Raw genomic sequence first — 23,097 nt, 5'->3', positions numbered from 1 at the left:
ACAACAAAGATAATATTGTTTTAAAAAGATAGTATGAAAGATAGTAAAAATAGTATTATTTTTTAAAGATACTATGTTTTAAACGAAAATAGTATTTTTTAAGCAAAAAATAGTATGTTTAAAAAAAGATAGTATGTTTTTAATCGAAAATAGTATGTTTTAAAAAAGATAGTATGTTTTAAACGAAGATAGTATGTTTTTAAAAAAAGATAGTATGTTTTAAACGAAGATAGTATTTTTTTAAAAAGATAGTATTTATTTCCGCTTTGGCGCGCCATAGGCTTCGATTAAGTTCGATTGATACGGTAATCGAATTTTTCGATTGACATCCCCTGGATATTTATATACCTAAAATCTATTCTCATAACGTATGTATTTCCCAGCCAGAACATCTTTCATCAAAATTTATCAAAAAAAAAAACGTGCATAATTTCTGCTAGGTATTGTCAGTCTTCTTATCTTCGTATCTTGTAGTAGGTCAGTTTGAGCTTAGCTATAAATTTTTTTTGTTTGGAGCATATCACTTGATATGTGTCACTTTTATGTTTTTGTTGTTCTTTGGTTTCCTTTCTATATAGTAAAGTTAATAAATTTCACAGAGGGAGCAAAGTTCATTATAGTTACATGTGCCAATTTCAATCAACACCATCAAAACAAATAAAATAGTTTATTAACTGAGAGGGGCTTCCTGCAGCAGCAGTGTTTTGAGAAATTAAATTTTTTTACGTGAGTGTAAAAAAGAGGGATATTGTTGTGGGATGTTCACAATATGGTACAATACTTTAATGGGATAAACTTCCGCGGGGATTAAATTTCGCGTTTGGGCCTATCCGCAAAATTCAAAAACTTCACGGGGACTTAATTTTGCGGATGAGGAGTTCCCTGATTTTTCGCGTAATTTTGAGGATCAGGATTTAAATCTAATTTTTCTAAAGTGGTTCCAAATTTTGCAAACAGAACTTCTCTCAAAACTTTTATATGGTAGTGTGCGAAAACTCGACAATGATAGTGTCGTAGGTATTTACCTTTGCGGGACAAAAAACGACAATAGAAGTTTAAAATTTTTACAGATCAAAGAAAAATTTCTAATCTTTCGCGGGTACTTAATTTCGCGGATGAGGGCCTACCAAATTTCCATTGGGACTTAATTTTGCGGATTTTCGCGGATGACGCCTAGCTAAATCCGCAAAATCCGTGAAATTTAATCCCGCAAAAGTTTATCACATTAAAGTATTTAAACACGACCTTGCAGATGTAAAAGGTCCAAATGCCTGTAGAGAATAACTTTTGATCATTGCCAGACAATCCAAACACCAGACAGATCGTAAGTCAGTCCAGCGTGTCTGATGCGCAATAAAATGCTGAAGAAAAGTCTGGACAAGTCCAGTCATATACCTTAAGGGAAGAAATTTTCGCGGGAATTTAATTTCGCGGTTGGTCAAATTATTTTTTTTCGCGGGAATTTAATTTCGCGGTTCATCGATTTTCAAAAAATTTGCACGAATTTAATTTCGCGGTTGCAGGATATTTTTGGCCAAAAGCGTTATTAAATAAGCAAAAAACCTGCTTTAAGCCTTGAAATATAGTACGATATATAATATAATGTAAAATTTCGCTGGAACTTAATTTCGCGGTTTTAGGCAAAATCCGCGAAAACCGCAAAATTTTGTTACCGCGAAAATTTCTTCCCTTAAGGTAGTACATACCGTAAGTTGGTCTAATGTTGACATACCTCATCTAATTTAGACAGGAACCCGTCTGCGTATTTTTTTTAATCTGATGAATACTTGACAGGTCAGTCCTTGGTTACTTGAGCTGTGAGTCCGATTTTGGCCTAAAAAAAATTACAGTGGGAAATTCGAATTTAGCGCTGTCCTCACTTACTACAATAAAAACCAAATTTCGGAACTTGCGCTTTCTTTAAGAAAGTGTGACCAGTGAAACAATAACAGAATTTGATTGGCTGTGTTTTCAACCGTTATTAGGATATGGGAAATTCAAACTGTCAGCCCATACCATGCTATATATTTCGCCATTAGTATATAGAATAAGAAATCATAGCATGGATCTCCAGGCTACATCTAATTCCAACACCCTTCTTTAGAGATAGGGAGGTTGGAATCACTGAAAATTTATTCTTTACTTAAAACAGTCAGAGAGGAAAAGAAGGGTGTCAAAATTAGATGAGGGATGTGAATCTAAAGCTCTAAAAGAGCATCCTATTAACATGAAAACCAGAATGTTATTATTAAGTCGATCCTTCTTAAGAAACAGTACTCCACTTTTCAATTTATCAACTTTGGATTTCATTCACCAATTTTTTCAACTTTTTGAAAATTAATATTTTAGCATTAAGATTTATAACTTTTGATCTAGTAGACCAAATTTGACAAATGACCTCTCAAAATTTAAGCTTATCCTTTCTCTTTCCCATCATGCAAAATAATTGTTTCTTTAACAATTGATAGAACTTAAAAAAAGTCTCTTCAAAGAGTGGGACTTTTTTCTGGCACATCGTGTATGACTGTTGTTTCATGCTGACTCACTTTTGACTTTTATTATGCTTTTGCAGGCTTCAATTTCTTTATAGCTGTGTATACTAAACAGCTTTTAATTCTATCTGCTTGATTATGGACTTTTCTGCCAAGGTCCTTTGCCACAGAGCAAAGTTATACACCAGGTATTTTGGGTAACCTTTATTTCAAAACATGTTCAACTGATATGGTGGTAGTCTAGTACAGGTATAATGAAGCATTTGTTGGTATTTTTGACATTGAATCCTCATTCCTTCATAATCTTTTATAAAATTATGCTTGGTACATTGATTGTTGTCACTCGCATCTTCATCGGCGACCCGGGGGGGGGGGGGGGTACTTAGGCAAATGGAGGGTACGGTATGTGCCGCCCTTAAGGGTACCTTTTTTGGACTTCCAAAGTCCTGCTAAGGGTCGGAATAATCAAAAAATCAAATTTCAGTCTCACTAAGGGTCAGAAAAATAGGAAAACTTCTACTTTTTACCCCCTGAAAGATAGAAATTTGGCTGTTTTTTCCATACTTTTGAAATTTTATTGAAAATTCTTCATTTTGAATAAATATGAAGAACACAATCTTTATGTTTGAAATGTTTCAAATTTTTTAACTTGGGCAGAATGACATATAAAGCTACAGTATACAGCTACAGTATTTTCATTGATTCATGTATAACTTTGAAAACTTTGAGAAATATTTGAAGAAATCTTTTTCTAATTTTTGTCAAACTTTGTCCCAACTTTTGTTACAAATACATTTTCCTTAATTACAAAATTTGCTATTTCTGAGAAGAAAATGGTCATATTTTTTGTGTGAGTTTTGTGTTGGACTATGAGCACTAACTCATAGAACAAATGAAAATCTTTTGTTTTACATCTTATTTGAAGTTTACAGCATGTCATCTTTAAATAGAATAAAACTTTGTATTCATTGTCATTATAAACGTAATTGTTAGTCTACTTAGCAAGAATATAATCTCATCACAAATTACATTTGAGGTAGTTGCAGCAGTGCAAGCTCTAATTTGATTGTCATGCCAACTTAATTAAAGAGATTAAATTAGAATGGCTGTAATCCAAAACTATCTGATTCAATGATCATGCTTGATTTTTAATAACTTGTGAATATCTATTAAGTTTATCATTTTTTGTGGCTGATACAACCTTCTCATGAATGATTGAATCATCAAAATGCAAGCTGCAAATGAAATTTAACTTATTCACCATTTCAGTATATTCTGTGAAAATAATTGAGAATGGCTGAAGCTCACAATGCTGTTGCTTTTCAATTTGCTGTTAGCGATGAGGGAGTTGTTGTTAACCTCAACAAAGAAATCATCAAATTGATGTTCAATTCTATGTACAAATCTGTGAAAAGAAGATGTAACGATGCCAAAAATGCTTTCCTGAAAGGTCAGTTATCAGTAACAGTATATTTTATTTTGATGAAAAAGTATTTTAAGTTTTTAACGTTGTAGACAGCACCCATCAACATGCATAATAACTCACCTCAACTCTAATATTGAGCAATGATGGCTCTTATGCATTTACATAATTTCTGAAAACATGTTTCTTCTTCTATTTTATTAGCCAAATTTTTAGGTTCTCTTTGATCAATAAATAGTGACCTACCTTATTTCCTCCGTCAAGGGCTACTCTTTAATAAGCACCACAAAATGTTCAAAACATTAGAAATTTAAGTCAGGGAAAAGAAAACATCACAATCCACCCCAAACTAACCCTTTGTGTCATCTGAATGTCATTCTTAGAACTACATCTCTAAGGATAACAACCCATGAATCTATCAAAGTTTTAAACAAATAGCTAAATGCACCTTCCTCTAATAAGCATCACAAATATCAAGGAAATACGGTATATTTAGTAAGCAATAAGTTTGTGTGTGTTCATTTGTCAGGTGTGTATCCAGCATCTCCTGCAACATGGATGTTTTTCTTAGCCGCATTACTAGCAGCTCGATATTCAGAACATCGACCCACAATTGAGATATTGCAGAAAATGGAGAATGAATTTCCTGTGTAAGAATGAATTTCTCTTTATCTGACCTTTTAAAATTCTAGTTTATCAAGTTATTCATTCAATTTAATCTGGTCACCAAAATGAGTCAAAATTTGTTAAATCTAGAATCAAATTGTAACTTTTTAACAAAATTGCTGGATGAATTACTTACACAGAACAATTTTTATTTCTATTTCAGGAAAAATCGATTTGACAGGTCAACTGTTCTTGCTATATGCATTTTCACAATAGTTACAATTATCTGGCTATTCTCTGCTTACTTTTGCCAATCAATTCTCAAAAGGCTACTTGGAAGTTATAGCATTATGTATAATGCTAGGAGGTAAATTATTGTTGTTTACTAACCTTAAAGGCTTTTTTAATTCTTTCTGCAGAAAAAATTTCAAAATCAAGATTATTCCGATTCACTTTTTCTTGATTTAACCTCACGTCACAATAGCAAGTTTTTACCATATGTTTCATTAGAATCAGTTAGAATTGCTTAAAACAATCTAAAAAATTATAATTTTTAGGATAAAATGAAACAACACAATAGCCATTACTGGATTTTCTTTTTTGGGGGGGCAACAAATAAAGTAAACTTTTGGTAAACTGTCAATTTTTATTTTCTTTTTAGGAAACTGACAATCACGAATAAACTGTGGCTGGTAAGAGATGTAAAAATGCTAAATGAATCACTGTATAAATTAATGACAGACTCAAATTTTCCACTCCGAAACAATTGAATATAACCATTTCATTCTTGCTGATAACTTTATAACAAATAATAACAGAGCTCTGTAATTTTGATATTATAAGGATATAATGGATATCTTATTGTTGCCAATTTCTGTTCTATATTCAGGCCAATAAAGCCAATAATTTTACTACCTAATTTGCAAAAATTGATGGTAAGCCCTGTGTTTTATTTTTTAATAATCAGCTGAAAAAATATTGTATTTTAGGCTGCAGTTAAGCTTTTGTGCGGATTCAGTCCTGGATTGTTTAGTTTTCAAAATAGTTTACCTTGTCAACCTGTACCACCATTGGAAGATACATTGAATAGAGTAAGCTTTTAAACATTTCAAAGAAGTTTTTAGTTTAACATAACTATCATTAACTTCCCTTAAGGTATGTGTTCACCTTTCTTGATACATTCTCTTTAATTGATCATATCTTTAGAACAACAAATTTTTATATATCAAAAGTATGGCATACCGGATAAGTGGGATGGGGGAACCCGGGAACCTAAAGTGGGAACCTAAATGAACACCTGAAAAGTGGGATGGGGGAACCTAAAGTGGGAACCTAAATGAACACCTGAAAAGTGGGTGGGATGGGGCAAAGGGGAACCTAAATGAACACCGGAAAGTGGATGGGGCACCTAAGTGGGAACCTAAATGAACACCGGAAAAGTGGGATGGGGGAACCTAAGTGGGAACCTAAATGAACACCGGAAAAGTGGGATGGGGGAACCTAAGTGGGAACCTAAATGAACACCGGAAAAGTGGGATGGGGGAACCTAAGTGGGAACCTAAATGGGTACCTAAGACTAAAGGGGTGGGGGAACCTAAGGGGAACCTAAGTTGTTTAATTATTAATAGAATTGAAATATTTTTCTTTAAAAACAAATACATAAAGATAAGAAAGATATTATTGCAATGAAAGAAAAACCTTGAATAATAAGAACACCAGTTATTTACTTTTTACATTACGGAACCGATTACGCAACAATAATGTTGAAAAAAAAACAAAGGAATTATTTATTCAATTAGTCAAAAAAGCATGTTTATTTATCAGCAGTTTTATAGTGCATCTTTTTGAAAGGCTTTTTAGTAAATGACTTAATTGACTTAATTGATTTAAACTTTAAACTAAACGCATATCTTCAAATCTGAAGGAAATTAGAAGTTCGTTCCTAGCTCGATGGATAACTTAGAGCCTCTTCTTTCTTTTGCACGGATCTAATTTGCTTGAATACAGAATCTAGTAAAACATTATTTACGATCTAGTTTTTGTTCACTCTTGATGCAATACACATTGTTTTTTATTAGCAGCTCCAATTTTCGGGTCAGGGCTGGGGTCGCTTTAGTCTAGCAAGCTAGACGACTAATTCAGACATATTAGAAATAAAGCAAAAAAGTAAATTTTAGTCGTCTAGAAACCTTTGTGCACTAACTCCAAACAAACAAAAAGTGTCAATATCGCAATTAAAATTTTTTCCTGCTCAAAAAGAATTCTTGAAAATAAAATGTGTGTGGATTTGTGTGTTAAAAGTTTTTCATTTGAGTTGATTCTATTTTGAGAGTTTGTTGTTGCTTGATAAATTGTTTTCTCGCTACGCAAGTTTCTGCGTAGTAGCTAGCCCCGGTTTCTATAAGGCTGGAACACCGGATTCTTCCAGTCGTTTATACGAACTAAATCCCGTATCATTATTTGTGTTTATTATTAGTATTACATGCATTATAAACGACTCCAGTCTAGGATCGCTTAGCATTTAACGGATTCTAGCTCGTTTTGCTTTCTGTACCGACCAAACAGTACAGCGTGTGAATACACTTCATTAATTAAAAATGTTTGATAGTAAAATATAACATATTGCACGGCTTGCCACGTTTCAATACACATAGGCATAGATCCACGGGGGGGGGGCACTCAAGGTAAACGACCTACCGTACGTGCGGCCCTTTTTTCCAAGCACCAAGCTTCCCAAAGTACACTGTAAGGGTGGAAACGAGCAAAAATGAGAATAAGTTCACTCTAAGGGTTTAAAATTTGGTCAAAGGACTGGCTTTTAGAATTTCATCCGAACAAGTGTCATGTTTTAACACTGGGTAAATTTTGGAACATCAAATATGTCCATCCCTATACCATAGCAGGATCTGTTCTAGAACAAGTTGACCAAGAAAAAGATCTAGGAGTGATAATCGATAGTGACCTGACCTTTGAAGCCCATTATATTCAGTAAAATCAAGAAAGCTAACTCTATCGTTGGCTTGATTAGCAGGAGCTTCGAATTTCTCTCACCAGATATGTTTCGAACGCTTTTCATTGCATTTGTCAGACCCCATTTTGGAATATGCACATGTAGTATGGTCTCCAAGGCTAATCAAACATATCAAAGCAATTGAGGGCGTCCAACGAAGAGCTACAAGGCTAGTTAGTTGCTATAGAAACTACTCATACGAAGATCGGCTACGACTCATCAATCTACCTAGCCTAAAGACCAGGCGGCAAGTTGGTGATATGGTGGAAGTTTTCAAGAACCTCCACATTTAAGACGAGTCTATAAGATCAGAGAAATTTACTCCTCGAACACGACCACGACGTCAGCATGATTACGAGCTTCAAAGGAACTTTGCTAATGACGGTATGAGAGGCTACCAAAGCAACTCTCTTTTTCACAGAAGTGTGAAACCTTGGAATGATCTAGAAGAAGATATTGTTGAAGCACCATCCTTACAAGTCTTCAAAGAGCGTTTGATAAAAGAAAGGGAGAAAAAACTTTATAAAATGTAAAATCAAAAGTTCTGTTTCATAGAGGTCAATAGACCTGCGAAATAATATTGCTATAAAAAAAAAAAAAATAATAAAAATAAAAATTTAGGTTCCCACTTTAGGTTCCCCCATCCCACTTTTCCGGTGTTCATTTAGGTTCCCACTTAGGTTCCCCCATCCCACTTTTCAGGTGTTCATTTAGGTTCCCACTTAGGTTCCCCCATCCCACTTTTCAGGTGTTCATTTAGGTTCCCACTTAGGTTCCCCCATCCCACTTTTCAGGTGTTCATTTAGGTTCCCACTTAGGTTCCCCATCCCACTTTCAGGTGTTCATTTAGGTTCCCACTTAGGTTCCCCCGTCCCACTTTTCAGGTGTTCATTTAGGTTCCCACTTTAGGTTCCCGGGTTCCCCCATCCCACTTATCCGGTATGCCCAAAAGTATATATTTTCTGAAAGCCAATAATATTCTCTTTCTAATGGTAAAAGTTTCAGCTGAATTTAAAAAACTGGGCAGGATATAATTAAAATCTTAAGAATTTTAACCTTACCTTTCTTAAAGAAGTTAAAGTCACCCATAGCTTTTGAATTTTGAAAAAATAATTTCGATACTATGTTCCCAATAGATTGTACTAAAAAAGTGTCTTGGGATTTTTTTTGGAATTGACTTTAACTCTTTAAATCTTAAATTCTGTAAAAATATCGATAAAAAAGTAAATTTAAATGTGATTTTTTCAGTTATCTGCAAATTGACGAAAAACAACTCGGTTAGAAATAAAATCCTAAGACACTTTTTAAGTTTGATCTTTTAGGAATCTCATAAAAAAAGAATGAAGTCGATATCTAAATGCTATGGGTGACTTTAACTTCGTTAAAAGTAGTATGGTGTGGTAAAATTTCGTTTTTTTCTACATCAATTTGAAATTTTTAACGAGATGATTGCTGTTTATTTGAGTAATCAGTGAAATGTGTCAAAAATATTACTGTTCAATAGAGGTGAGAATAAACATCAGCTGAATTCTCTCTTTTGTCTTTGTTGTTTCCGAAAGAGACAATTATTTGAGTAAATAATCCATCATAAGACGAACTTTGTTTTGAAATTTAAATGGTTGTAACTCTGGATCAAAAAAAGATTTTAAGATCGCGATTTTACCAAAATGAAATCCAGTAACTTTTCTTCCACTTTGACTGAAAAAAAATTTTTTGACAAAAAATCAGAAAAAAGGTGTACACATTTTTTTATTTTATGAGACTGAAACCTTAGCTCTTGAAATGGAAATTAATGAATTTATTTTCTAAATTCACTTAATTGTTTCAGCCATATACTACATAGCGTCAGCCCCCCTGCTGGTTGGGGGGGGGTACACCCTAAATTTTTCTCAAAAAAGGAGGGGGCTGGAAGTACACCGCTTTTTTTGGGGGACCTATGTACTTGGGGGGAGCTAAAATCTCATCACTTAACGTGGGGGCTAAAATAATTCAGCTTAATAGTTGGCTTCAATTACTCAAATTGAAACTCATAAATCTGAAAAATATTTTTATTGAAAGTGCTGGAAAGTGTGCAAAATATTTTATCTTTAACTTAGAACTGAACGCAATTTACATTGGAAAACCCTTTTTTACTGGATCAATTTTTTGAAAGTGTCCAGGGTCAAAAGTCCTGGGGGCTAACAAAAAATTCATGAATCTTTGGGGGGACTTAAAACTCAGGGGGGACCTAAAACTCAGGGGGGACCTAATTTTTGCCTGGGACCTAAAACCAGGCTGGCGCTATGTGCTAAATGGTACTTCTTTTTCAAGAGCTAGCAATGCTCTAAAAATCTAGTCGAATTTTTTGAATTCATCTGATTTTTGGAGACTACAGTATGTGGCTCCCCAAGTGATCTTAAGTACATGGAAATTAGACTCTTCTTGAGATCAAATTTACAATTTTGGCATTTCAGGTTTCTTTCAAAGAGCAGCCTTCAAACCATAAAAAATCTGATTTTGACCTTGATGCTCTCAACTGGTCCTGACTGCTCATTTTACCGGTCCATTTGTTTGCTAGTAGCAATGATATTGGAATAGGCTTTTAAAAGATCTGGTCTAATGAGAAATGGTGAAATAGATGCATTAAAATGGCACCTTGATAAACTCCTAGGGATCTTTGATAATTTTCACTATTCATCATTTAAATGCCTTCAAAACAGTCTGATTTGCAAGTATTTAAAATCACTTGAAGAGCCACATGTCATATTTAACTCAAGTCACATGTTTTTCATAATCTGTTTAGCATTTAGATACAGTCCGCCCTTTCATGAGTGATGAAGAGTATGAAAATGTTGTCAAGCTAACAAAAGAATTCAAAGTAAGACATAATATTATCTATTATCATGAACTTGGACAGTAATAAAATTTGTTTTCAGGACATTGCCGCGATTCCTCAAATTTTTCAGGAATGACCCAAGGGTGTTTCAGGGTATGATTATACCAGCTGTTTTTATTTCTTAGAGTGGTGTTGGTCCAAAGTTACAACGTTATTTGAAATTGAAATATTTTTGGTCACCAAATTATGTGAGTAGTCTTATTTTTTATTCAAGATTGACAAAAATATTAAATCAATATTGAAAATAAGTTGTTTTCTATTTTTTTAAGTTGCCATCATATTAACATTAAGTTTTTATTCCTTACAGGTCAGTGACTGGTGGGAGAGATTTGTTTATTTACGATCAAGAGCTTCATTAATGCTGAATAGCAATTATTATGCGGTGGTGAGGAAATTGACACATCTTTTTCTCTCTTTTTTGCCTTTCCAAGTTAAACTGCACCAAAATCAGCACCAATTAATTGAACAGTCTCTATTAGTACTATCAAATGGTGCATGGCTCTCATAACTCTCTGCCATGAGTCTCTGACATCACTTAATATGCATGAAATACCAACTATGTAGGTTCAATCTTTGAAAGAGATTTTACAAGAAGAAAGAAGAAAAAACACAATGAAATAAAATCTGTCTTCATATTGTATTGCGTTTTAGGGTCCACTTTATGGTGCTAAGTCACACAACCAAGCAGCAAGAGCTGCAACTTTGATTCACTGTTTATTCAGATACAGAAAACAAATCGATAAACATTTGTTGAAGCCAGTATGTATATAATGAAAATTCTAGGACAGAAAAATAGTGTTAGACACTGATGATTTTCACTTCAAAGGCTATATTGTATTATTGAAATTTCACAAGGAGCAGAGTTCAATGGTTATACTAAAATGAATAATTGAAGAAAAATTATTTTGGTCAGAAATTTCACAAGGACCAGACTTAAACGAACATGAAATGATTTTGGTCTGATTGGGTTTGAATGTTATTAAACAAAAATCTTTTAATGAATCGTATGTTGTTTCTTAAAACTATTTCAACAATATTTTAGAGTCTTTCTTGCTGATTGTACCATCTTTTCTTGTTTCAGTTGAAATTATTCTATGTTTATCCTCTTTGCTCGTCACAATATTTACGGAACTTCAACTCCACTAGAATCCCTGGCAAGGAAGAAGGTAATATAAAACTTTCCTTTTGTGTACAAAATATAAATAGATTAAGTTGACCTAGAAAGCTTTTTGAATAATTCTTGTCACAATTGTAACAATTTTCTCTTATTATCAAAATAAAGGCAACACCAAAGGTTTCATTTTGCCTTGCGTTTCTAGTCTACACAATAGACAGCTCCAGGCTTTTAGGCCTTACTCTTGGTCTATAGGCACTGCTATAGGCGGCCACTAGTAACCCCCACCAGGAATTACTTATTAATAGGTTTAAACATAATAGACAACTTTTACAAAAGATGTTTATCAATAGAGATTTCAAATAAAAGAATGTTTAAAACACAGCTGATTGGCTTAGGTTTCGAAACTCTCTATTGTTTCATTAAAACCTCAGTGCGCATGCGATGTATCCAGAGAATTTCAATATTCAAAACAAGAGCAGTGCTCATATCCCGAAGAGTAGGAGTTTTACGCTCAAACGGAGGAAGATATGACGTAGCCTATGCGTTTTTAATATTTTAAATTGTCATGCTTAGTGTTTAAAAGAAATTTACAAGATAATTGTGATGATGGTATAGACTCCATCTTATGAGATCTTATGCATTTGTCTTCATTGCAGATGTAATAGTCACAGTACCAGAGTCAAGTTACGTGGTCGTCTTTCATAAGGGATGCTTTTTCAAAGTGACTGTTATCTTTGGTGGTGACTTGATTCAACCCATTGACATTCAAATGTAAGTGCCTTACATTCACTCCTTATATAACTTCCTTTTCATCAAACTTGATAAAATTTATCTGGCTTATGCTAAGTTTGTTTGCGATGTCAATAGTTTGCACAGCTTTATTATATAAATAAAAACAAATAAGAAAGTGTCATTTTACATGTTCATGCATGATTTATTTATTTTAGGCAAACATACACTTAATGAAGCACATTCCTTTTAATGTCACTTTATATTTGCATAGGAAATTGAAGCAAATTATTGAATACAATGGAACGCAACCAAACAAAGGAGAAGACGTTCTTGGATATTTAACAGCTGCTGATAGAGGAGTCTGGGCAGAAACAAGGACAAAACATTTTGCTACAGGGATTAACAAAGAATCATTAGATATAATAGAAAAGGTACAAAAAGCTACTAAAATACCACCGGAACCTTTTTCAATCAATCTGCTCAAAGATTTGCTTCAAGTTTGTTTATTTTCCAAAATTGATATTCGTGATTTCAAACTGTTTCAAAGAATGAATTATATTTCGTCAAACCCTTAGAGAGATTTTTAATCAGTAGCTTCACTCCTCGTACCGCTTTGTACCCCTGGTCACACACTACCTCGACTGTATACCTAATTTATATTTTCTTTTGACCACGTGCTAGGCTGCATTCTTTGTCAGTTTGGATGATGAAAAAGATATCTACACAAAATGGATGGATGATCAAGTAAGTGCCATTATTTTTTAGTCCCAATCGAAAATATATGATGAGAAAATTTTATGATTCATGAATAAGCTTTGAATAGCTTATACTCTTACTCAAAACTGAATAAAAAGTTGACTTTTTGAGAATTCTTTCATTCACTTTTGAAGAGAGTCATCATAACCTGGTTGTATCTCATATGTTGAACAGTGAAAAAGAATGCGGCTATTATACTAATTTTTCCCTGGTTGTATCTCATATATGTCCAGAAATATCATACTTTTTGACTATGGTTCGAACTGATTTGATTCAAGATTGGAGCTGTTTTTTTTCACAGGAGACTCAGCAGAAACTGAATGATTTCGGTCGCTCGATGATTCATGGAAAAGGATATGATAGATGGTTCGATAAAAGTTTCTGCTTAGTCATAAAAAATAATGGACAGGTAAAATTTCCACAACAGTACTTCCACTCTTGAAAAACGATTTTCATCAAAAGGTTCCTATAAAATCAGGAATAAACTTTGGAATATTTTTCTGTGGGTTCTTTGTCTTTATGTCTCTTCTTTTCATATTAATGCTTATCAAAGGTCAGGAAGATATGAGTGAATTTGGAAATAGAATTTGTTTTATAAAATTAATACAATATTTATCACAAACTTTTTTGTCGGATACTTAAAAAGCGAACAATTTTCTTTCTAGGCTGGATTTAATGCTGAACACACGTGGTGAGTTTGATTGTGAAAACTTGTGAATCATTTTCAATAACTGAACCTTTACCATTCATTTTAAAAAGAAATGACACAAGTTTGCCCTCTAATACTGCTTAATAAGGTGATCGATAGAAAAAAGTGTCATCACTATGCATCATGGTATCTGTGTCTTGCGTGCACATAACCAGCGGTGTCTGGGCAGCGCTAAGCGTTCTAAATTAAAAGAGGAGGAATTCCTACTTCGTAAGGAGTAGGACCCATTCCCAGTGGGAAGGGCTCATATCATCATAGAAAAGAGAAATAATTGATCAAGTAATGCTACAACCTTCGTGTTGTTCCAATTTTCAGGGCAGATGCACCAATTTTGGCTCAAATGTGGGAGTGGATTCACGTGGAAGAAGATGACAATTATGGGTGAGTTTGACCTTTGTTAAAACGTTTTTGTCTCGGGAGAAGATGTCAAACCGCCAATGGATAGCTGCTTTTTTAAACTGTCACTTTTAGTGTTGTTTTAGTGCCAACTTTTCTAAACATTCTTCTGGAAGTGCTGATCTAAGTTTGGCTGGTTTAATATTCTATCAAAAAATATTCTTCTCACTTTTAAGATACAATGAAAACGGTGACTGTGTTGGAAAGGCGCGTTTTGATTGGCCCTTGCCAAGAAAACTCAACTGGGATCTACCAAAGGAGGTAATCTTCATCAATGGTTGTTTTTATAAATGTCAGCTTTCTCGTTTGTGTCTACTCTACTCACCACTTCTTTATTAGATATATTTTTGTGAGTTAAAATTTTTAAATGGGCGTAATTATTTTAATTGTAGGGGTTTATCTTTAAAATTCCTTTCGAGAATCATGAAGAAAGAACAAACTCCCTACCCTGGTTGGACACCTGTTGCTCAACTTGATGCTTAGATTGCAAAATGATTTGATTTTTACGAATTCGTTAGGTGTTGACAACGATTGAGGAAGTGAAGACGAAAGTTCATAAATCTATTGACGACATGGATCTATATATCAAGATTTTCACCACATTCGGTAAGTGGGATTAGTTTTCTCAATTGATGGGAAGGGGGTTTCACTTAGGCAAATTATTAATTTGGTCATACTAGTTTAATAGTCCTGAATATAATGACTGTATGAGAGAACAAAATTGATTTTTCCTTTTTCATGTGATTATTTTGATCAGTAACTATAATTTAGATCTGCTGTCATTTCCTATTCTCTTAGGTCAAACTGTAGATATTAAAAGGATAGGAGGGCTCACTGTCATGGTACAATAGACCTATCAGAGTTTTTGATTTTTCTAAAAAAGCGATGCATTGTGGGATTGTTTCGGGAGTATTAAAATCAAAATCTCTTAGGAATTCCTCGAGGGAATTCTATTTCCCGAAACAATCCCACAATGCATCGCTTTTTTAGAAAAATCAAAAACTCTGAAAAAGTATAAATTGCTGAAACGAATAAGCTTGATAAATTGGGGTTAACAGAGTTCAATAGTCGACACAAATGAATCAATAACATGGAAGGATATGCCAAGTCTAGTTAGACCTAAGAAAAACAAAAGGAAGGACACAGGTATATACGTGTTACGATATCTGATAATTCATAAAATATAATATAAATGTATATAAAACACTAAAACATTTTTTTCAAAAAAAGAATCACCTAATGTTTCTCATCATAATCAATGTTTGAACGTTTACTCAAAATTACAATTTAATCAGTCTCGCCCGCTGAGGTGAAAGGTCGAATAAAGTATTGAATTGAACAGCCGAAACCTTTCATTATGAATGAAGTTTTGCATAGTGGATGTCATTTAGATATCTATTTATGGTCGCGATTCATTCTTTACTTCCATGACTGAATTGCTTCTATTAATAGAATTGTAACAAGATCTCGTAGACCAGAAATGTACATCCCGAAATTTCTCAAATCGTATATTTTGTCTTATCTTGAATTCCCCCACCTCTCGTACAACTTTCCTTTTGATTGCAGTAAGAAACTTATCAACTCATCCCAATCCATATTTATTAACAAACACCATATGACAATAATAAGTTAGAACGCGTTTTAATCCCGTCCTTTCAATGCCCGTAGCTTCACATACTGCATTCCTTCGCGGTCGTTTACGATATTGATGTAAGAGTTCGTCATCTTCCGCCCGGCTGACACTGGTTACGCTATCCACCGTATCATAGTCCGTGCAAACAACGACAGGTTTTTCTCTCTCCTCATCAGTACGATTCGTCGAACGTAACAAGAAATCCCAGCCTGCGTGCCATTGCTCATTTTGTAATACCTGTCTAGCGTCTATTTGATCCTTGGCTTTCCGCCTAGTGAAAAACCGCCTTATGATAATGAAAAAGCGTCTACGTTTTTTACGTTTTTTTCTCTTCTCATTGGAAAGTGAATTATTGTTTAAATCTTCAAGCTCATCTTCTTCTATAATGGTTTGTAACGTGGATTCTTTTCGTTTCTTTGGTAACATCACTACTTTATTCTTCAACTTGTTTCCATTCTCCTTTTTATTTCGTCTCTTCTTCTTTTTCTTTGTTTTCCTGAACGAGTCATTGTGTGTCTCTTGTATGTTCACATTGTTATTATTGTTATCATCACTCTCAGGTCGAATAATCAACTCAATTTTCTCTTTACTTTTTCTACGCATCATCTAATCCTTGCTCAAATAATTTCTTCTTGACTTCACACTCCGTTTGCAATCAACAAAAAAATGAAAGAAAATCTGCGAAAATGAATGAAGAAATCGTCTCCTTATATATCAGTGATCTTTTCATTTTTCTTTTTCAATGCTGAATCAAACTTTACATTCTTTAAATAGACCCCCTCACTATAGGCTGAATACTTTCTTTCAATGTAATGAAAGTTTTATGAATAACAGTCACTGTATATGCTGTCAGTTAGTCTTCTTTCGTTATATTTCACTCAACTGAAATTACTTTATACCTATCCAATCGAATGTTTGATTTTCTGTTGCAATTCTTATGTTTTTTTTTCACAGTGCATTTTCACACTTGCTGCATTCTATCTTTCACACCCGTTTGCATGGAATAACGATAATCAAAACTCGTCAAAATCAAATAAATATGAATCGAAAATGATTCGTTACCTCGAACTCTTGTGCAACTGACTAGCCTTTCTTCCGCTGAAATTATTTAGCCTGAATTCTATTTCATTGAAGAGATGCTAGATTCACATGAACCTATCATGCCAAAGTATTGAAGCAATTGAATGTCATGTCGTTTTGTTTGACATACTATACAGCGTGACTCTTGTCGTGGTTAACGTCATCTGCGCTGAAGCCTGCATTCTTGTGACGTCACTATACTGATATTATTTAAATATGTAAGAACAAATGAAAAAAGAAAGAATTTCTTTTTCTTCCCAGATTTTTTTCTTTCGGTCATTTTTGAATTTACATGGGTTGAATCCCCTCCCCTGTGAATGATCCGCGAATGTGGTTAAGATGATTGACAATTTATTTAACAACATGCTGAGCGTAATTACTCCCTGCTCTAAATATCTACCTCTGATTCAACTACATCATAATGACCAAAAGTTATTTAGGTCAAAATATCTAAAACAACCTTAAATGGCCCCTCCTACAATTCGTCAGCCAAGACAATCATGATTTTAAGATAAACGAATATATTTTTAACGGCTCATTTCTGGTCAGTGAAACAAATATGGAAATGCTAAATTATCTTGCGGTCTCTCGTACAGAATTTTTTGATCAGCTATCTTTTCATCTGTGTACGGAAATTCGTCCATCTGAAATTTCTAACTGGGATTTCCGTTCTGGTTATAAATATTGAAGCTTAGAAAAATCATCAGAGCAGTAACTAGTCTGAGTATGGAATTATTGACTCGATTCAAATCACTTCAAATCACAAAAGAAAAAACTGTTATTTTTTCAAAACAATTCAAAAGCTTGCGCCACTTCTTGAAACAATAGAGCTGTTTGACGTCATATTTTTGTTTATCAAATCATAACAATAAGATATTAGCCAATCAAATTCTGCGATTAATTCTTGCATCTTGTATAATTCCCGGCTACTACTGTCTATACTTAGATATTTTTTTGAAACCACATAGACAGAGAAGTCGGGTCTCCCAGCTAAGCAGTAACATATTCTAAACATTTCGTTCAGATCTATGTTTGATTTTCCCGCCTTTCCTCGAGGCTGAAATAAAATTTTAGGGGCCATTCTGACAAATTGCCGACCACAATTGGAGATATCTACGCCCTATTGAACCGGCTCTTTTAGCGCTTTCAAATGGTGCATTTGTCGCAGCGCTTTAAGCTTCCTACTGGCGGTATCCAGTCAAAAATAAACGTGGCCCTTTCTCATAAATGTCCGGAGGATATGTTGTTTGTTTGTTGCTGGTGGTTTCTTGGTCCATTATTATAACGTAATCTTCACTTTTTTATTCCCTAGGCAAAGGAGATATCAAGAAAATGAAAGTCAGGTACAATACAAAACAATCCTTTTCCTTTAATATTGAAAAAACTTTGTTATTGACACATTATTTTTACACTGAAAACTCTCCGCTCACCTGATGTGTCAAAAAGTCATGCCCGGAAAAAGGTTTTGCCTCAATGAAAATTCAGGGGTATTTAAAATCCTAGGGATAAGCTTTCTTCTACAGTTAACAGCGAAATTAAATTCTTTTATCCTTTTGATACATGTCTGCAACTTGTTAACTTTTAAAATATTTACCTAGAGAGGATCTGATTAATAAAATTTAAATTCTTTCCTATTAACTTCTTTTGATCTTCATTATACTTTTCAGCCCTGATGCTTTCATCCAAATGGCTTTCCAATTGGCTTATTACAAGGTATTTTTATTGAGCATTACAAATTCTTTTCTTAATTTGGGAAATATTATTCCATAGTTAGAAGAAGTTACAGTGCAATCTTAACTTCTCAATAACTTGTTGTTTGATTTCGCTTCATAGAGCACAAAGAAGGTTTGTTTGACCTACGAATCAGCCATGACAAGACTTTTCAGGTAAAATTCGGTTCTCACATCGTGAAAATAGGATAAGAAATTTTGTTTCCCCTGTATTATGAAGTCATTTGTCCTTTGAAGCTTTGAGGTATCCCCATCATGCCTTTTACACAAATGGAATCCCTTTAACCTTCACTTCAAAAACATTATTGCTACTTTTCTGTAGAGTTGAGATTGCCAATCTTGACTCCGTCTTGCGTGAATTGTAAAATGGAAGCCAATTAAATAAGGGCACCAAATAGACAACCTCCTCCTTACTTTGCAGGGAAGGACGAACGGAGACAGTCAGATCTTGCTCCATTCCATCTACTGAATTCGTCAAAGCTGCTGTGGACCCTGACCTCTCTGTAAGTTTTTTGGGGACGAGATTGAGTTTTTACAAGCTCTTATTTGATTTGATTGGTCGTTAACCAGTAATAAAATAATATTGTTACTTGTTTTAAAGAACGCGTCATTTTTATTACTTCAAATGACCAAATATTAAATCATTATAAAAACTTCTCATCTGTTTTTTTGTGGTTGAATTTCGCATAATACTCTTAGATTGTAAATTGAAAACACCAGAATGTAGGATTTTCGGGAACGGAATTTTCGAACAGTGAATATTTCCCTAAAACCTGAAATGTTTTATCATTTGAAAAATTTTGAAAGACTTTTTCAAAGAGAAAATCATCTTGCAAACGCAATACTTCATTGATTGACAGGTGGAGGAGAAACGTGATTTGTTGAAGAAAGCTTGCGGTCATCACATCGATACTTGTAGAAACGCTATGACTGGACAAGGAGTTGATCGACATTTGTTCGCTCTTTACGTCGTCTCACAGTACCTCAAACTAGAAGTACCTTTCCTCAAAACAGTACGTATCTACAAATTCCCTTCCTTATCAATATCCTTACTTTTACTTTGTTTTTTTTCAGTTTTTCATTTTTTTCAATAAAAGATCTAATAGAAATCCAAATGGTTACTAAAGTTTCTTCTCTTTTTTATAGGTTTTGTCCGAACCATGGGTGTTGTCGACAAGTCAGGTATTTACATGTCAGATGTTATTTATCTTGTACCAGTCTCTTTTTTTTTCAAGCTCCTTTAAAACTTGGTGTAACTTTCGGCACCACTGGAATGTAGGGCGTCTGTTGCCATACGCTAAATACTGTACACAGCCAACAATCTAAGGATTAAACTTATAATCGGATTAACTTCACACATTAATTATAATTTCCAGCCTTACCTTCAATCCAACGAGTAATCAAATCATTCTGTCTTTTTTTTCAGACTGCTGTTAACCAAACTATGAGACTGAACTTACAGAAATATCCCAACCGTGTTTGCGCCGGAGGTGGCTTCGGTCCTGTAAGTAAAATTCCAGCAAATATTTTTTATCAATAGTCTTTCTCAAGGTCGAAATAAATCATCGGTAATCAAGACTTGTTGTGCCTTAAAGGTTTTGTTTTGATTGAAAGGTCTGATGATGCTGATGTAGTAAAAACATGTGCGACAAGATTAGAAAAACATTTTGAATTCGAATATTTTTATGTTTATAATAAATAGAACATCTTCTATCTTATAATAAAAATATTCGATTGTAAATTTGCTCGAAATCAACTTTGCTATTTTTTTGTTTACAAAAGCAATAGAATGTGAGGTCGCATCTCGAAACAACTTTCGATCTTTCACTTGTTTGCAGGATATCGTTGTGTAAAAAAGTAGCTTTAATTTATCTTACTCAGCATGAAGACACTGCCTAAAACAAGCTTCTTTTATTCCCGTAGAAAACCTTTAATAACGACTTCCCGTTGGTGAGATGCAAGAATCAGATCAGCGGAAAGTCGTTTCGGAGCACATTTGTCCTACCCATGGTTCCTTTCGACAATGAAATAATGAATGAAATAGAATTATTCAATTCCATGCTCTCTGTTTTGTCATTCAATCTTGCATCTGAAAGTAAATATCACAAATTTACGATAGAGAGTTTACAACTGTTCAACAGATCCGTTTAATGGACCTTTTTCTAAATGAAAAAAAGACTGTCTTAAAAGTCCAAAATTAAAGACTGGACTAAGCATCTAAAAAAAGACTGTCTTAAAAGTCCAAAATTAAAGACTGGACTAAGCATCTAAAAATATCAACTAAATATGTCATCTGCTTCAATATTATTGTTGCTATAATTAGTGTTTATTTTGATTTTGAACAAACAGGTCGCAGAGAAGGGGTATGGTCTTTCATACATCATCACTGGTGAAGATCTGATTTCCATTCACATCTCTTGCAAAAATAGTTGTCCTCATACTGTAAGTACTTCTCCATTCATGATCGAAAGTTGATTTCATACTCTGTTTTATCTCGAAATAAACCCTAACGTTCTAAAAACAACATCAAAACATCAGCCACATGTATTTTAAACTTCCAGCCAACAGCTATTTTGTTTATAAATGGCTATGTTTCCATCTTCATTTATTTTCCTTTGTTCTGCCCATGGAACTGAAATTTGACAAAGTTGACGTTAGTCAACACGCAGGCTACTCTAGCGTCCTAGACTACCATTATAGTTAGGAAATAAAAAAGATATGTACGCTTTGCATTACTCTTTCCTTTGAAAAGTTTTTCGTATACCCATTTACCTCAACCTTATGACTGCTTGACACAATAGATGTGTATTTTTTTTTAAAAAGCGATACATTGTGGGATTGGTTCAGCAGTATTACAATAGAAATCTCTTAGAGATTCCTCGAGGGAATTCCATTGTAAATACTTCCGAAACAATCCCACAATGCATCGCTTTTTTAGGAAAATAAAAAACCCGATAAGATCTATTTACCTTTTTTTAGAATTCTGAAATGTTCGCCAACTTGGTTTGCGAATCTATGAACGAGATGAGAGAATACATGTTGAGCAATTAGATTCAACAAGACCAGGTTTGCCAATAGATTCGCCGAGACAAGGTTTGTCAAAACCAAGTGAACAAGTTGATTGGAAGAGGTATATCCTTAATGTTTTGCTTTTGTTTTGCTTTTTAAAGGACGAGAATTTTTAGACCGGTGATGATTTTTAACGAGATTAATATTTCAATTAGGTTATTTTCCAATCTTTAATAATATTTTAGAGTATTCTTTAAATTATTCTACTTTTCTCTTGAACACTTATTTTCAAGCAATGATACAAGACCAGCAAAAAATAGAATTAGTCACGCTAATTTTGTCAAACGGAAATTTCCATGCAAACGCTCTGGAAGGGTTTCAAAATTCGGCTCATATCTGTAAGCCGTTCACGGAATTCAGAGCCACTTTACTTCTAGTTTTCAAAGGTTTTGTTTTGTTGTGTCGATAGCCTGCTTATTCTATCATTTATACTCTTATCAAAATATTTATCATAATTCTTCTTGATATAATTTTATGGTAGTAATTTATGACAACAGTATTATATCTTATGCATTACGTAACTTATTATGATGTTACATATATATTACGAGATGATTACGCTATTTAAGTCTTGCTATATATTTTTCACTGCTTTCGAATGGACACCCAGTCTTATTTTAGAGCTATGAACCCTTCTTAGTATCCTTGTAAAGTTCCGATATTAGCTTCATGCCTTGACAAGACTGATAACCATAATGAAAATTAGGCAAATCTTGGCTCATCGGGTTGGCTTTTAATTAAACTCTTTGCGATTGAGTTTGACAAAGAGTTTTTTTCAGATTTGACTATGAAAGAATTTTATTACTCAACTATCCCAGTGGCCAAAACTGTATTTTCTTTAGCCTATAATTTCCCTATTTTTTGAGTTTTCTTTTGAAAAAAATTAGTATTATCAATTATATACCTAAACGTGTTTTATTTTTGCTTTTTATTTTTATGGTAATTTTCAACGGATTTTAAGTTGTATATAGTTTGATTTTGTGTTACGGTCAATAATTTATACAATTGTTTGTGCTATTATAACCTCTTTGTCTGTTCGAATCTTTTGAAAAATCTTAACTTTGAAAGAGCAGCAAAATTTTGATTTTTTTGCATATTGAAGCACAAAATATAATATAACCAGCACAATGTCGTTTGGCGATGCACTATTTTTCCAAGTCGTGTAAAAATATAATTTACTAAAAATATTTCTTGTTTTATTCAATATATATAACTTCTTAACGGAAAATGTTCCTTCGGGAATTTGGTTTTCTCGTATATCCCAAAATATTAAATGAAAACTGAGAAAGACTTTTACGAAATGGAAGAGAGTTGAGGATTTTGAAAATAATCTTTTTTCACACGTCAGAGAATCATATCAGAAAATTTTCGAAGCAGATGGGTATAACTTTGGAGAGAGGGGAAACTTCGGATGAAGAAAAACCAAAAGTTTTGTAACTTTAATATATTTCCCCCCTTTCCCGCCGACC

At 33.7% G+C, this 23,097-nt stretch overlaps 1 protein-coding gene across 1 annotated transcript; it reads left to right on the top strand.

The window, feature by feature from the left end:
- The first annotated feature begins 3,732 nt into the window (after positions 1-3,732).
- On the top strand, positions 3,733-22,856 carry LOC136818385 (carnitine O-palmitoyltransferase 1, liver isoform-like). Its single transcript, XM_067074721.1, has 27 exons — positions 3,733-3,942; positions 4,445-4,565; positions 4,745-4,888; positions 5,183-5,213; positions 5,511-5,612; positions 10,314-10,388; positions 10,532-10,594; positions 10,714-10,791; positions 11,058-11,165; positions 11,488-11,572; positions 12,180-12,294; positions 12,527-12,686; positions 12,937-12,999; positions 13,313-13,420; positions 13,677-13,702; positions 14,036-14,101; positions 14,293-14,377; positions 14,635-14,722; positions 18,142-18,172; positions 18,497-18,542; positions 18,663-18,715; positions 18,981-19,062; positions 19,420-19,572; positions 19,706-19,741; positions 19,986-20,063; positions 20,909-21,001; positions 21,539-22,856. Exons 1-27 carry the CDS (start codon positions 3,786-3,788, stop codon positions 21,608-21,610), a joined length of 2,319 nt encoding a protein of 772 aa, XP_066930822.1. The 5' UTR covers positions 3,733-3,785; the 3' UTR covers positions 21,611-22,856.
- The last annotated feature ends 241 nt before the right edge of the window (positions 22,857-23,097 follow it).

This window comes from Clytia hemisphaerica, unplaced genomic scaffold (genome assembly GCF_902728285.1).
Source record: "Clytia hemisphaerica strain Z4C2 unplaced genomic scaffold, Clytia hemisphaerica genome assembly, whole genome shotgun sequence".
Classification (NCBI taxonomy): domain Eukaryota; kingdom Metazoa; phylum Cnidaria; class Hydrozoa; order Leptothecata; family Clytiidae; genus Clytia; species Clytia hemisphaerica.
This window is presented reverse-complemented; position numbering and strand designations above follow the sequence as displayed.

What these genes read in the sequence shown, in the direction of transcription:
- LOC136818385 (XM_067074721.1), top strand. Translation starts at nt 3,786, where the DNA reads ATGGCTGAAGCTCACAATGCTGTTGCTTTTCAATTTGCTGTTAGCGAT. An exon ending in ATTTTTGGTCACCAAATTAT is followed by an intron (nt 10,595 to 10,713) that starts GTGAGTAGTCTT and finishes TATTCCTTACAG; the next exon opens with GTCAGTGACTGGTGGGAGAG. An exon ending in CAAGATTTTCACCACATTCG is followed by an intron (nt 14,723 to 18,141) that starts GTAAGTGGGATT and finishes TTTATTCCCTAG; the next exon opens with GCAAAGGAGATATCAAGAAA.